Genomic DNA, 17403 nt, shown 5'->3' with positions numbered 1-17403 from the left:
TAGAACTAAACATAACCTGACCATGTAATCCAACAATCCCTCTCCTCAGTATATGCAATATGCTAAAGTATATATGTTCATAAAAAGACATAGCAGTTTATTCATAATATCAAAAAATGGAAACTACCTAAAGGTTCACCATCAGAAAAATGGATAAATTGCAGGTTATTCAAATAATGGAACACCACAGAGCAATTTTTGAGTGAATGATAATGCACAGCCTCATGAACCTCAGATATGATGTTGTGTGAAAGGAGCCAGCACAAGCAAGTATGTATCATATGACTCCATTTCTATGCAGTTTAAGAACAAACAAAAACAATCTACGGTATTAGATGTCAGAACAGCAGTTAATTTTGGTGGCCAAGGAGAAGGACTGACTGGAAGTGGTATGAAAGAATCTTTTGATACAACGGAAATGATCCATATACAGATCTGGATGGTTGTTACACAGTTATATATGTATATAAAAAAATTTTTACTAAATTGTACACTTAGGTGGACTTCACTGTATATGTGATATTTCAATTTAGAATATCTAAAAACAAAAACTAACAAACAAAACAAAATCTGCTAGCCTCAGAAAGAAATACATTACGTTCAATGTTTTAAAAATATAAATGGATTATATGTTTGCAATTTGTTTTTTCCACTCTGGAAGATTTGAGGATCTACATGAAGATTTCCTAACTAAAAATAATACCTACGTAAAGTGATAATTAAACTTAGAAAACACAATGACAAAATCTAAGACTTTGTTTTATTATGCCCCATCAGAAGTCACAAGGGCAGCAAATAACCTTTTATTTAATTTTCTGGAACTCTATCCACACAAAATTAAGAAAAAAATAATAATACTTTCATTTCAATATGATTTCTAATCTGATATTTATATTTTATCAATTTCAATTGTTACATATCAATTCATAGCCACAATGTGTAAAATTAGCACAAGGCATTTCTGACAGAAAAACGAAAATTTCGGCAGACTTTTCTTCTTCATCTGTGTTTTATTTCAGAAAAAAACATTTTATTTTGCTGAAAGCCACACCTCCACAACCACTTTAACAGATGGATTACAATCTTAATCTGAGTAGAAGAAATGATTTATTCATCTCTATCCAATAGCAGAACGCCTGCCTCAATAAGCCACACAGACATCTGTGAACTGAAATGACACAAGAGCCCAGGTCAGGCACTTTTCTTCTAAAAATGCCCCAAAGTGGCCCAGTATCAGAAGGGGACTGAGTGCGCCTCTAGGTAGAATATTTTCGGCCTGGATGGACATCTTGTGACTACTGCTTTCTGGAGCTGGGCTTCTGTATCATTCCCCATCCAATCAACATTCTGGCACTTTGAAAAAAGGATACCAGACTCCAAAGGGAGGCGATCAAGCTACGTACATTCTCTATTTCACACTTATTCGAACATACCGGAACTTTCACAATCATTCTAAATGTAAGAAAGGATGTGTTTCTAATAGGAGTAAGCAATATTCTTTTAAAGTTATAATAATTCAAAAGGTATCTTAAAATGTACCAACCTGGACTTCTATATGACGAGGGTTATCAATAAATTTTTCTATTAGTAGCCTATCATCACCAAAACTAGAAGCAGCTTCTTGAGATGAAAATCTAAAACCATCCCTGTAAAGAAAAACAGAACAGTCAAATGAACACAAAACAAATACAGCCCTCGATATAAAAGAAAACTAATTAAAGGTTTATTTGTGCTTACTTCTGAACAAAGCAGAGAAAATTTCACTTAATATACAAATAACTCAATTAATTTTGGTTGAACAACTCTTCTACTCACTAGCTCTGTGGCTCTGGGTGAATGCTTTAATTTCCCTGATCCTAGATTTTTATAGAAACAGGAATACCAATACTTATTTCACCAACTGTTAAAAATGAGGTATTTGTAATAAACCATACAAATCATATAAAATTTCATTTCTTTGACCTTACTATACCTTAATTCCACTAATAAAAATATATAAAAATGCATATACATTTGGCTCAAAAGTCAGAAGATGCACACAAAAAAGTAAAGGACCTAGACAACTGCACAAATGGGGCAAAGCCACAGCAGATATACTCAGTAAGAATACAAAAGGAGGGTCCTCAAGAAGACTCCCTGATATTTTAAATACACAACTTTAAAAGCAATGACCTCCCACACAACCATACAGATCATTATAATTTTATCTTCTTTAAAATTGTTCAAAAATTTTTAAAGTTCGATTTTTTAAAATAAAAATATGAATTTAATTATTGCTTTATATATTTTATTTCCAAACTATAACTTAAACATTATCATTATTAAAATATGCTTACTAAAGTCATACACTTTGAAATTTCACTCAGTCTATTAAAAATTCAAACTTGCTTACCTAACACTAACTAGAGTATGTTATATTCCATTCATTGATATACTCAAGAGTATAAAATTTAATTCCTTTTATATGTAATTAATAGTTTCTTAATCTTCAGATCAAATACCTGTATATAATGTTCAACATTAAAATTCTTTTAATCCTTTCATTTGCAAACACTCCATCTGGCAATATTAGAAATAACTATCTCATTTGTTTGTGTGCTTGGAAAATACAACATTGCAAGTAAACATAGACTAGAAGGATAAATTTGAAACCATATGGCAAACATTTCTATTTCTCAGCATTCTCAGAGAAAAGGTATCACGTTTTCTTAGTCCTCCATTACTCCCTTGATTTTAGGGAATGGAGTTTAGATCTCAGGAGACTGCAAACCTCGAAGAAACGGAAGCACAATGAATCACTGTTTTCAATACCATATAACTAACTTTTTATTAGATGGGATACAATGATTCACAAGGAAAAAACAGAGTACTTTACAGTTTCTCTCTGCTCTAATGATTTTAAAGTTTTCATTTTGCATTTAAATCAAAAATACCAAAAATTTAAAAACTCAAAGTCACCCAAATAAATTATCAGGTTTGAAAGCATTACCAACATGTTTTCAGTAATACATTCATTCAATAAATGCTTACTACTCATGAAACTATGTGCCTGGTACATATATATACGTGATGGAAATACAAAATTAAAACAGAAACTGCCCTCACAACACCTAAAGTTTAGTGGGGTTACTCCAAAATGTAGACATGATCAATTTTCCATGTATGCCATAACATTTCATTTAAATTGGCATAAGGCAGCAATCCCACTACTGGGCATATACCCTGAGAAAACCATAATTCAAAAAGAGTCATGTACCACAATGTTCACTGCAGCTCTATTTACAATAGCCAGGACATGGAAGCAACCTAAGTGTCCACTGACAGATGAATGGATAAAGACGTGGCACATATATATACAATGGACTATTACTCAGCCATAAAAAGAAACAAAAAAAACAAATACCACATGCTAACACATATACATGGAATCTAAAAAAAAAAAAAAAATGGTTCTGAAGAACCTAGGGGTAGGACAGGAATAAAGATGCAGATGTAGAGAATGGACCTGAGGACACGGGGAGGGGGAAGGGTAAACTGGGATGAAATGAGAGAGTGGCATGGACATATATATACTACCAAATGTAAAATCGATAGCTAGTAGGAAGCACCTGCATAGCACAGGGAGATCAGCTCGGTGCTTTGTGTCCACCTAGAGGGATGGGATAGGGAGGGTGGGAGGGATACCCAAGAGGGAGGAGATATGGGGATATATGTATATGTATAGCTAATTCACTTTGCTATACAGCAGAAACTAACACACCATTGTAAAGCAATTATACTCCAAAAAAGATGTTTAAAAAAAAAAAAGAATAAAGCAATTAATGGCTACTAAGTTTTCCATCTGAAGAATGTTAAAAATTTTTGTGGATTATGCACAAAAATGTCTTCCTCGAGGGAGGAAAGAGTAAATGCAGTGCAGCACGATATTAACAGTTGGTGACACCAGAAGACAAATATATGGGTGCTTTCTGGACTGTTCTCTCAATTTTCCCAAAGTTTTTTTTTTTTTTTTAAAGTTATCTTTTTTTTTTATTTTAAACAGGATTTATGTATTTATTTGTTAAATCTGATTATTTATTTATTTATATTTTGGCTGCATTGGGTCTTTGTTGCTGTGCGCGGGCTTTCTCTAGTTGTGGCGAGCGAGGGCTACTCTTCTTTGCGGTGCGCGGGCTTCTCATTGCGGTGGCTTCTCTTGTTGCAAAGCACGGGCTCTAGGCACACCAGCGTCAGTAGTTATGGCACATGGGCTCAGTAGTTGTCGCTTGCGGGCTCTAGAGCACAGGCTCAGTAGTTGTGGCGCACGGGCTTAGTTGCTCCGTGGCATGTGGGATCTTCCCGGACCAGGGCTCGAACCCGTGTCTCCCGCATTGGCAGGCGGCTTCTTAACCACTGCGCCACCAGGGAAGTCCCTTCCCAAAGTTTTGATTTTTCCAAATTAACAGAGGATACAGAGCAAATTTTTAAAATGAGGGTCCTGTATCATTGTATCAAATAATGTTATACTTTTGTTAATTTCAACAAAGTTTTAGAGATGGCTTATTTATCTAGTTGAAAAGAGTAATTTTAGGTAGAAAATTGTTTATGTATGTATTTTTACTAATTATATGAAAATATTTTGAAACAATGTGACATTTACTGACCAAGAAAGGGTTAACTTATTTACCAAAGATGCCCAATATATGAATAGATACAGAGATTTCCAAAAACACTGAATTCCAAATTAAAATCCATTGGTTAAAAGCAGCATAGCACATCTCATTGCCAAGAAACTGAAGAGTAATCCTACCATAAAAGAATATGTTACTAAGAGTAGCCCTGGAGAAATGACTGATAAGAAATATGAGATCCTAAGAACAATAAGGAAACATAAGTGCTAAGGCTTTCAGTGAAATGGCTATATAAATGCCATATAAAAGGGGAAAACACTGATAAAAAAATTAGAGTTCACAAAATACACATCTCTTATAAACCCATTAAGTTGTGTTTAACATCTTTATTACCTCATTCTTTACTACAAATAGACTGTGGCAGATTGTCTTTTCCAAACATGGCACAACAGCATCTCCCATTCCATATGCTCTTGTAAGAAACTTGCCACTCCTTCACAAGGAAGTGAAATCTAATGCCCCTCCCCTTGAATTCAGGTAGAACTTGTGCTCACTGGTAGTCAACAAAATATGGTGAAGGCAAGCTGTGTGACTTTCGAGACTGGATCATGAAAAGTGATACAGCTTCCACTTGGGTTTGAAACAAATACTCTTGGACCCCTGGGTCACTATGTAAGAAGTCTAAAGTCACCATCCCGTGAGGAAGCCCAACCAAACCATGGAGACGTCCACTAACTCACAGGGCTTACAAATAAAGGACGAGAGATAGCTTCAACACCTGAACTTCAAAAGTCAGATAAGACGAATTATGTGGTAAAAATGGGGCTAAGGGCTTCCCTGGTGGCGCAGTGGTTGAGAGTCCGCCTGCCAATGCAGGGGACACAGGCTCGTGCCCCAGTCTGGGAAGATCCCACATGCCGCGGAGCGGCTGGGCCCGTGAGCCATGGCCGCTGGGCCTGCGCGTCCGGAGCCTGTGCTCCGCAACGGGAGAGGCCACAACAGTGAGAGGCCCGCGTACCGCAAAAAAAAAAAAAAAAAAAAAAAAAAAAAAAAAAATGGCGCTAAGTATGCCTCCTACCCTTATGCCTGCTTCCACCCACACACAACAACCAGCCAATCCAACTTCAAACGTTTCACATAGTTAACCAACGCTCTGCAAGTCTCCACTATCAAAAGGAACCACGCCAGGCAAAGAGTTCCAGAGAGAGGCTAAGAAGCAGACCATTCTTCAATTAAGCATCTCAATTCTGAAGATAAACACCCTCACCCTGACCTTAACTTCTCGGCATTTCCCAAGAAATTTTCAAGTGAATTAGTGTTGCGGCATATCCATTTAATTCTTATAAATCAACACTAAGGCCAAAGAGAGAATAAGAGCAAAAAAATAAGATAACTTAAACAGGGCCTGCAAGTCATCCTCAAGTACTCAAACTCTATATCCAATCACTCAGAAAATCCTGTTGCCTCTACTTTCAGAATTAAACTCTTTCTTACCACTTCCACCATTACACTGGTGAAAGCCACCACCACCATTATTTTGCGTGGATTATTTCAACAGCCTCCCAACTGGTTTCCCTGATTCCAGAGTTCATGATTCTGCCCCCTGTTAAGTCTATTGCCAAGAGAGCAACCAGTGATCCTTTGAAAACTTAAGTCACAAAATCGTGACAATTGGTAAATCTGGATGATGCGTATATAGAAGTTCATTGTATTCTTCTACATCTTTGCACATTTGAAAATTTTTATAATTCAAAACATGTAAATAATGTTAGGAGTTTGTTGAAGTTCCATGATTGTGACTTCTCTACTCAAATCCTCCAGTAGCCCCCCATCTCACTAAGAATGGCCTACGAGGTCCTAGACAATCGGCTCCCCATTTCCTTCTACTCCTCTCCCTGCCCCCACCAGCTGGCCAGCCCTGTATCTCTCGAGACACGCTACTGCGTCACTGCCTCCAGACTTGCTCTTCCCTTGCCTGGATCCTAATCCCCACACTCTTCCCTCCTCGCTCAAATGTGCCTTCTCAGTGAGGACAGCCCTGACAATCCTGCTTAGAATGGGAATTCCCTCCAACACTCCCCATGTCTCTTCCTTTCCTCCTTTACTTTTCTTATATTGCTTATCACCTTCCACAATAGGATGTGATTTACTTTGATCTTGTTCATTGTTTGTCTCTTCCTACCAGAATGGGTTTCTGAACCTTGTTTATGTCGTGGATGCCTTTGGCAGTATCATGCAGCATAGGAACTTCTTGTCAAAATAAGGTTCAAAGTGATTTAAAATGTAGAAAAGAGTATGCAAAGGATTGCATAAGAAACAACTTATACTGAAATACAGGTATCAAAATATTTTTTAAAAACAAATTTGGGGTATCACGCACTTGGTTCTTTATTCGTTAGTAAGCTCCAGCAAGTCTCACAATCACGGTAACTTAGAGATACCTGCAACAATGTAATGTGATAACATGAGGGATCTCTCAAAGGGTGAAAAGTCCCACAGATACTACTACTATTGTAGCTCGTCTATATTGGAGGAAACACTAAATTCCAGTTAGAGGCTAGCGAAAGAAATATGTACTTTTTTTCCTTATCCAGGCGCACAAACGTCCCTGAACTTTACGGGTCTGTGAATTCAAAGGTTAAGAGCTCCTGATCCAGTTATGTACTGGGTATAGAGGAATAGAGAGAGAGGACTGCATAGAGGAGTGGATTATTTTGTCTGTTTCTGTTCATTGCTGTATTCCTGGAACCTTCCTAAAACACTGCCCGTCACACAGGAGGCTCTCAGTATCAAATATCTCAATAACAAATATCACCAATCCAAGCAATGAGTTTATTTATGCTGGTAAGTGTAAGATGGGAGAGGAGAATCTGACGTTACCTCAGTCAGTATCTGGTATCAGTGCCACACTGAACGTGAGACTGGGGCTGAAAGGTCTGTATTGGGCACATATTATCACCCCACCTCTAACACACAACCGAAGAAACAATGGTGTCCTGAGACAACTGTCTTCTAGAGTTAAAACTATCTGTACAAGTCTGCAGTGTGGTGTCTTCCCCTCAGATTTTAAAGGGTAATATATTGCCTCTAGGAGATTTTTACCTTGTATGTTCAGTTTAGAACCTAATTTCTGAATTAGATTTGTATTGCATGACTTTCACACCAACTACTCCAGATTTCTCTCTTTCAGAGATTTCAGGGAATAGGAAGAAAGGGAAAAGAAAGGGAGAAAACAGAACTCACCATTTGGACGATCAAATTACTTTTGGGTAGAGAAAGGGCAGGAAAGGCAACATTAACAATAATAATTCAGTGATTTTTAAAATTCCCCTCCTTCAAAAAATGACATAAATCTCTCTTGCTGCCAAACCTTGAAGTATGTAATACAAATCTGAAGAGAGTCCCTTGAAACCTGCTGGTACTAGGCAGTTGTTCAAAAAAATTATTTTCGAATCCCCATGATGTTATCAATACATTAGGTTTTCAAATTTTTGTTTTAAAAGTTTCTTTTGATTTCTGAAACTACTACTAAGAAAGTGTTCTAAATTCATAACAGAGTGCACTGCACATAAAGGACATACAATAATTTCAAATTCAAAAGGAAATATATTTCACACTATAACGTTACTATAGTAGTCCCCTGTTTTTATAGGCAAGCAAAGGGAAGCAAGTGTATACTAACACAGAAACAGATAAAATTATGACTGCTGTCAAATATATATGGCTCAAATCTTTGATCACATTCAGAATTACATAGCCAAACGCTAGTAATTTTTGCCTAGAAGACAAAATCATGACTATAATTTTTAAAAATACACTGTAAGAAAGAGATAATCCTTTATTAATATTTAAGAAAGTAAAAACCTTTCGATAATAGGGTAATCATCATCAAAATATAAATAAGAAACTTTTCTGCATAATTTCAATTTTTCCCATCTAGAAGAGTAAAAATTAGATGATTATTATAACTATTCCATTATGCTTCTGGTATCTGTTTACTTGTCAGTTTAATAAAACTCTAGTAGCTGCAATTTTCATCAAAAGTATATTTTGGACAGAATCTCACCTGGTCTCTTCATCATCCCAAGCGATTCGCATGCCTTTCCCACCACCACCTGCTGAGGCCTTGATCATAACAGGGTAGCCTAACAGCAGGGAAGAATTAGACAGAAGTTCAGACTTTGATCATTTGGATGCATGAACATGACAACTGACCACATGTTCGATAACACAGAAGACAATAACTAATTTATTTAAAAGTTCCTTTCTTTAGAGTCAGGAAAATAATATCAGTGTAATGATCTTACGTATATTTTTTAAATGAATGTGATCATTTTAAAAGAAAAAGACTATTTGTATCAATAAATATAACATTTTCCCCAATAATGAAATAAAAAGCTAAGAAAACGTAATTTGACAGTGGATTCCAAAAATGGAAATAGATACAGTATTAATTAACCAAGGATATAAGAAACAACTTTTATAGCATTAAGGAAACACACACGCGCGTGCGCACACACACACCCACACGCACACCCACATTCTTTTGATTCCCCAAAACTGCTGTTTGCATACATAACAAATTAAATTCCCTTTTTTCCAAAAGTAATGGTTTACAGGGACTTGAGGTATTTTCATCTGAAACATCACAGGGAACCCCTGCAGCTTTTATCTGCAAGAACTGACATGACGGCTTTGGGAAACATCAAGCCATGGCTGGTACATTATGCCTGGAGCCCAAGATGCAGGGCTCGCTGGTATCAGCGGAGACGCTACGGCACCCTCCACGCAGTCAACAGGCCATGACATATCTAGACTCAGGGAATATCGTGAACATACGCAGTCAGGCCCAGAACAAAGGACGTTTCCAGCCGAAGTTTTGTAAGAGAAAATTAATAAAATGGTTGTTAGCCAAGAGGACTGCGTAGTTAGAGTAGTTATTAGAAAGTAAAATTGCTGACAGCGTGAGTCATCTACAATGATTTATCCAGAAACGCTGTGAAGTCTCTTGGTTTAGAGGTTCTCCGACAATAAGGTGGAGATACTCACGGCTGAGACCACTTGTTTATGATCTTTCCTGAAGAAAGACGAGGTCAGTGAGCCCTTAAAGGACTCCTCCTGACCTGTGATGCTCTAACAGCACTACACTCTAGCCATAGGGTCTTCACGAAAAGGGAAGACAGGGCCGGATGTCACAGACCGTCGACCCCACACCACAAAACATCACGTAACTGCAACTTAGTTAAAATGGCACTTGCTTCCTAAGTGATTCATAAGTAATGAAAGTTTTAAAATTCTGATGTTGGTTACGTTTATGTGAGAGAGACTTACGTGGGACAGCATTTTAAAAGCAATACTAAGTGCAGTAAGAACAAGAAAGATGAACACAGTACTTTCACACTGGGAGCCTTATCACCTAGGAAGAAAGAGGGAAAGTACCCCAATAATTCTCTCCATGAGAATTCAGAAAAGAATCACAGGAAGGTAAGAGAAAAGGGATTAAGAAAAGCATATTACACATAGGGCCATTTACACGAGGCTAGGCAGGGCGAGCAGGACATGAACGTGTTAGGCAGGAACAGCAGAAACGGAGGCGGGGGAAGCACAGGGCAGGTTGAAGAAAGGACTGAAACAATGTGCAGCACACAGAGTGTCTGCAGGACGGCAGAGGAAAAGAGAACTCAAAGCACACACCGGGAGCACATTACGCTACACACTCTTGCGTGCTACCGGTCCTGCTGGAGAGTAATAAGCACGGCGCCTGTCTTGCTCAGTGCTGCAGCCTTACAATGAGTACCACAGAAAGGAATTAGACTGAGATCCGTAAAGAAGAATTGAGCAGTGAAGAAACAATATCTAAACAGTAGAAACCAGCATGCCTGAGAAATCCTTTTAAAAACAACTTAAGGTCTTTTTTATCCCCAAAAAACATGTCATCAATTCACCATCAAAAACTATTTATCCATGTGAACAGGAAACCACGAGAGGTACGATAGCCACATCCCATATCTCTACTATTTTCAGTTCCCGCTGAGGATTAGGAAATTTGCAGTTACTCTGATTCCAGTATTAACCTCATCTTAGTCATTTATTCATCTATGGACCCTGGACTATACAGGGATTTGTAAGGTTCAAAGTAAGATTGGGAAATTGTCCTTGGTAACAAGGAACTAGATGGCAAAACAAAACACATAAAATAATTTGTCAACAAGAAACTATTGTATGTTCAGAAAAGGTGAGAAATTGTCAGGCAACAGGGCAATATATAATAAGACAATTGCAATATGGTCCCTCCAAAGGAGGCAATGCAGCTTTAGACCTGTGAATACATATAACCCAGAAGAGAAGACTCCCTGACAAAAATTTAACAAGCCAAATATTAGGGCTTCCCTGGTGGCGCAGTAGTTGAGAGTCCGCCTGCCGATGCAGGAGACACAGGTTCGTGCCCCGGTCCGGGAAGATCCACATGCCGTGGAGCAGCTGGGCCCGTGAGCCGTGGCCGCTAAGCCTGCGCGTCCATCCGAAGCCTGCGCTCCACAAAGGGAAAGGCCACAACAGTGAGCGGCCCGCGTATCGCCAAAAAAAAAAAAAAATTAACAAGCCAAATATTAAACAACTGGGCGAGAGGGAGAAACTGGTAGAAGTTAGGGACATTACAGTCACAAACTCAATATAATTTTTGAGCTATAACTGAAAATAATATAATGGTAAGGTATTCTGCTCAATTTCTTACGCCAAGTAAGTCATTAACTTTCAGACAGTACGTATTTTTATGCCGTCACCACGCCATGGAGAAATGAGATCTAGCTATTTGGAAAGCAGGGAAAAAAATATTCCACGCAGATGATATTAAATAATATCAAAAAGCCCAGTCCGTCATCCCTACTTTCTTATTGTGCCTGTGGCTCTAATTAGGGTAAGCCATGGGGTGCCAGGAACTGGACGAAAAAGAAAAAAAAAAAAAAGATTCAGTCAAAAGTTGACATTCCCGGAAAAATCAGAAATGATCAAGTTGATGGCTATTGCTTCCTCTCTTTTCCCAGCCTGGGTATGAAATATCCACTAATGTTCTCTCACATTTTTTTTAAAATCCACTGGAATACTTACTCTTCTGTTCAACTTTTGTGTAGAACACATTTCTTTAATTTTATATTCTTCAGTTGACATATGTTTGAAACAGAACAACCTTCCTTATCATAACAAAACAAAATTCTCCAAGGTTTTTAAAAGGAGACGAATCTCCTGGTATGATAAGATGGCTTAAAAAAAAAAACAAAAAACAAAAAACCCTCAGGTCCTAGTGCTGTTCACAGATATTTCCTCACCTTTACCATCCTCTCATTGAATGCCTACTCCCCACTACCTGACCTCCCCTCCCAGACCCAGAGATACATGCCCCTCTCCTTCTAACACCCCAACTCCAACAGGCACAAAGTCTCCATTCCTTATTCCCCTTCTGCATGATGCTTCCAAAAAGATATCTACTAAGTACTATGTGAGAAAAATGTTAAATATTTTTTTTTAAAAAAAACAGAAACTTAGTACCAAAGTACTAAAAGGTTTCTATTCCTACTTTTCTGTACTCAACCTTCAAGGTTTAACTGCAGGACAAGATAACTTCTCTGGTTTCCTTTCCTCCCAGCAATCAGTATGGCTTACTTTCTACCATAAGCAGCAATCCTCTTTCTAACTCTACCATCAAATTTTCATTCATCAACTCAAAAATATTCACTGAATAAATACTTTGTGCCAAACACTGATTTGGCTCCAGGGGATACAAAGATGAACAATTCAGAAAAATATCTGCTCTTGTGGCACTTACTATATTTGGTATCTAGTAGAGAACTATATATAAATATACACACACCTAAGTGTTTGTGTGTGTGTGAAACACATTAAGTGGTGATAGTTGCTACAATAAAAACAACAGAGGGCTGTGATTCAGAATGATTAATGATACTTTTCCCTGAAAAGGCTTCTCTGAGAAAACTGATATTTAAACTGAGACTTAAATTGACAAGCTAGAGCAAGTCCTCTGAAAAATCAATGAGGGCAGAATATTCCTGACGGAAGGAACAAGTTGGAAAGGTTATATAGGAGAGGACATTGACCTAATGTAGTCCTAATTTTTTAAGATCACTTTGGCTGCTCTGCAAGGTATGAATTGAAAAAGGGCAAAGATGGGAGAAAGGAGACTGATTAGGAAGCTTTGTGGTGGTCCAGGAGACAGCGAGCTGTAACCTGGACTTGGCGGTAGATACAGAGAGAGAGAGAGAAAGAGACTTGAAGGTTGTTTTAGAGGTAGAGTCAGCATGACATGTTGATAGTTAGGATATGGATGACGGGGAATGAATGAAGCCTCTAGGAGCTTAGGTGCTTTCCCATTTAGTAACAGTTATGGATTCCAAACCTAAAGAAACAATTTTTCTTGACAAACTAATAGCACCATGTTGAGCTACACAAGACACACACTACATAACCCTCCGGAACCCAACCCCCTTCAAGCAAAACCTGCTCCTAGACAGGGTGGCATAAACTGATAACTTAAAGGCTGATGAAATGACATCGTAATGATATAAAAATCATGAGTCATACAATAATCTTAAGTAGCCTTTTCACCTACAGTGTCTTGAATAAAAATTTCATAGAATATAATGACTGATGGAGAAAGAAAAGTTAAAAGAAGGAAACAGTGAAATATTTCTTGGGAAATGTCCTAATTCCTAATTTGGTGGCACTAACCAGAAATTTCTCAAGGGCCAAACAGAAGGTGTGATTTTTTTTTTTTTTTTGGTCTTCTTTTAAAAACAATTAGGGGACTTCCCTGGTGGCACAGTGGTTAAGAATCCACCTGCCAGTGCAGGGTACATGGGTTTGAGACCTGGTCCGGGAGGATCCCACATGCCACGGAGCAACTAAGCCCGTGCGCCACAACTACTGAGCCTGCACTCTAGAGCCTGTGAGCCACAACTACTGAGCCTGAGTGCCACAACTACTGAAGCCCGCACGCCTAGAGCCCGTGCTCCACAACAAGAGAAGCCACCGCAATGAGAAGCCCGCTCAGTGCAATGAAGAGTAGCCCCCACTCGCCGCAACTGGAGAAAAGCCCGCGCACAGCAACAAAGACCCAGTGCAGCCAAAAATTAATTAATTAATTAATTAAAAAAAAAACAATTAGGAAACACTTATACAAGGTCTTTATTTCCCTGAAGAAAAGGTTCAAAGCAAAAGGAAATGAAAGTTGTTTCAGAGAGTAAAACAGTCCTCTAGATGGGCAGAACAGGCTCTGATAACGGAACATCAGAAGAGAAAACCAAAAAATCAGGGGGGAAAAAGCCTAAGACAGACAGGAAGGAAATCCCCAGATGAAAATTATAAATACAAGTATTATGCATTATATTAATATTTGTTGTATTCCTTTACTCTCCTTTAATGTAAAACAGTTCACTTACACCTTTTTGGGTTGGGGGAGGGGAATTTTTGAAAAATCCGAGGTGCTTTTTGTATAGAGTGGTCCACAATTTGAATTTACCTGATTGTTATCTCATTATTAGAGTCAGAATTTTTTTAAAAATTTAATACTATACAGCTGATGCTATACCCTCAGTCTTAAATTACACAAGAAAGCAAAGCAAAGAAAAAAAGTCCATTTGTCCTTTTCCTCACAAAGTTAGGTTTGACTACTTGATTAAGATGGTGTCCATTAAATTTCCTCATGAAATAACATTTTCCATTTGCAATTAACAAATGATCTGTAGACTGGAAACTTGGAAACTGTGAATATCCTATACTCAATATTTCAACCAATAGTAATAGTAAACATTAATGATTCTTGCTTTAACTAATTTCTACACTGTTTGAAGTAAAATGAGTTTAAAAAAGGAAGATACAGTTTTTTTTGCCTTCCTCAGTATTGCTTCTCCAGTAGCTAAGAGAGTGCCTGAAGAATAGCATGCAAAATAATAATCGCTAAGTAAATGTACTAATTAATTTCAGTAGCTGCAAATCATTTGTTTTTACTGATGTGAAATACTTCACAGTATAAGCATGTTGAAGCATTATTCATTCTACTGTGAGTGAACATTCAGATCTATACACACAATGCTCCCATGAATATTTTTGCAGGCATTGCTTGGAATACTGTGCAAGAGGTTCCTGGAGTGTATGTCTAGGAGTGCAACTGCTGGATGCTACGCAGCTCTTATGAAGTCTTTATTTTTAAAAAGTCCTATTTCTCCAATCTTATCTCCATTATCACTGTACTTAACACAAACGACCACATCTCCTCACAGAACCCCTGTAGCAGCCTAACAGAGCTCCCTACCAGTACAATTGGTCCCATCAAACTACAAAGACGTCAGCAAAATTTCTTTAAAAATATATATATATATCTATATATCTATATATAAAATAAATAAATATAGGATCACCTCTCTCTCCTGCCTAAAATGCTAAGGGTTTACATGGATGAATAACCCATACATGTAAGAACCATAGATGTATAATGAAATAGAAATTATGAACTCACAGATAGGAAGTGTAGAAGGTAAAGAGAGATAGCCTAACATATACTTGTTGAATCAGAATACCACAAAAAAGGTATGTTAGACTTGCCCTAAGAAAGCTTTAAAAAAAAGCCTAAAAGGTATCAATCTGAACATCAATTAACTTATCTATCAAACAAAATAAACTTGAACATCTTTTAAGTAGAAATAAGAAAATCCAAACACAATATTTAACATTCACAATGTCTACAATCCAATAAAAAATTAAGAGACATGTTTGGAGGCAAAATGTGATCCACACAGAAGGAAAATAGTCAACAGAAACAAACCCAGAAATGAAGAACTTTAAAACAGCTATTACAATCCTATTACAAATTACAGTCATTACAAACACTGTAAGCATAGAAACGGAGTTAAAGGAAAAATGATCAAGATGAGGAGAGAAACAGAAAATATTTAGAAATTAAAAATGGAATTTCCAGGTTTAAAAATAAAATGACTGAAAAGAAAAATGCAATAGTGTATAGAAAGAATTATACCATCACCAAATGGGATTTATGCCAGGTACGCAAGGCTAGTTCCACGTTCAAAAACCAGTTAATCTACCTCATCAATAGGTTAAAGAAGAAAAACTATAGACCATATCAGCAGATGCAGAAAAGGCATTTCACAAAATCCAACGGCCATTGAGTTCAGCAAGCTAGGAATAAAAGGAAACTTCTTAAACTTCATAAAGAACATCTACGAAATACCTACAGCTAACCTCATACTTAATGGTGAGAATCTAGATGCTTTCCCCCAAAGATCAGGAACAAGGTAAGGATGTCCTTTCTTACCACTCCTATTCAGTATCTTACTACAGGACCTACCTTATGCAATAAGACAAGAAAAAGGTAAACAAATCGGGAAGAAAGAAATACAACTTCATTAGCAGGAAATAAAACTGTCTATGAAGAAAATCTCAAAGAATCAACAACGACTACCACCAAAACAAATCTTCTAAAACTAATGTGATTATAGCCAAGCTGCAGGACACAAGGTTAACGTACAAAAGTTGACTGCATTCCCAAATACCAGCAATTAAAACATGAAATTAAAAACACCATACCATTTACATTAGCCCCCTCCAAAATACAATACTTAGGCATAAATCTAACAAAATATGTACAGTATCTATATGTGGAAAACTACAAAATGCTGATAAATGAAATTAAGGAAGATCTAAATAAATGGAGAAAGATTCCATATGCATGGATAGGAAGACTCAATACTGTTGAGATACCAATTCTCCCCAAACTGATCTATAGATTCAATGCAATCCCAACCAAAATCCCAGCACGTTATTTTGTGTATATCAACAAAAAGACTTTAACATTTATATAGAAAAGCAGGAGACCCATAATGGCCAACACAATATTAAAAGAGGGTAACAAACATGAAAGACTGACATTACCCAACTTCAAGACTTACTATAAAGCTAAGTAATAAAACCACCATGATATTGGTAAAAGAACAGACAAATCAATCAGTGGAATAGCATAAAAAGCCTGGAAATAAACCCACACAAATACAGTCAACTGATCCTTGACAAGAAAGCAAAAGCAGCTCAATGGAGAAAGGACAGTCTCTTCAACAAATGGTACTAGAACAACTGGACATCCATAGGCAAAAAAATGAATCTAGACACAGTCCTTATACATTTCACAAAAGTTAACTCAAAGCAGATTGTAGACCCAACTATACAATGCTAAACAATAAAATGTCTAGAAAATAAGAGAAAATCTAGGTGACCTTTGGTTTGGTGATAAGTTTTTACAAACACCAAAAGTACAATCCATGAAAGAAAAACATTGATAAATTGGACTTGATTAAAATTAAACACTTCTGCTCTGCAAAAACACTCTTAAGAGAATGCAGACCCAAGTCACAGCCTAAGAGAAAATATCTGTAAAACATATCTGATAGAGAATTTATATCTAAAATATACAGAGCTCTTAAAACTCAAATAAGCATATGAAAAGATGTTCAACATCCTATGTCATCAGGGAAATGCAAATTGAAACAACAATGAGATACTATTACACACCTATTAGAATGGCTAATATCCAAAATACTGACAACACCAAATGCTATCAAAGATGCAGAGCAACAGGAAACTTACTCTCGGATGGTGGGAATGCAAAGCGATCCTACCTAAAGCTAAATATAGTCTTACCATGTGACTCAGCAGTTACAGTCCTAGATACTTACCCAACTGAGTTGAAAATTTATGTCCACACAAAAACTTG

The 17403-nt window shown here is 37.2% G+C and overlaps 1 protein-coding gene across 3 annotated transcripts in view; it reads right to left on the bottom strand.

Annotated features, from left to right (window-relative positions):
• The window catches only part of PCCA (propionyl-CoA carboxylase subunit alpha), a 344033-nt gene that overhangs the window by 218414 nt on the left and 108216 nt on the right, over positions 1-17403 (bottom strand). For all 3 annotated transcript variants that reach the window (XM_082602231.1, XM_082602232.1, XM_082602233.1), the window contains 2 exons: positions 8677-8755; positions 1544-1646 (listed from right to left, as the gene is read on the bottom strand). In XM_082602231.1, the coding sequence (XP_082458357.1) occupies positions 1544-1646; positions 8677-8755 (182 nt within the window). The remainder of the gene's footprint in view (positions 1-1543; positions 1647-8676; positions 8756-17403) is intronic.

The sequence above is a fragment of the Mesoplodon mirus genome (assembly GCF_964341445.2).
Source record: "Mesoplodon mirus genome assembly, chromosome: 17".
Taxonomy (NCBI): domain Eukaryota; kingdom Metazoa; phylum Chordata; class Mammalia; order Artiodactyla; family Ziphiidae; genus Mesoplodon; species Mesoplodon mirus.
This window is presented reverse-complemented; position numbering and strand designations above follow the sequence as displayed.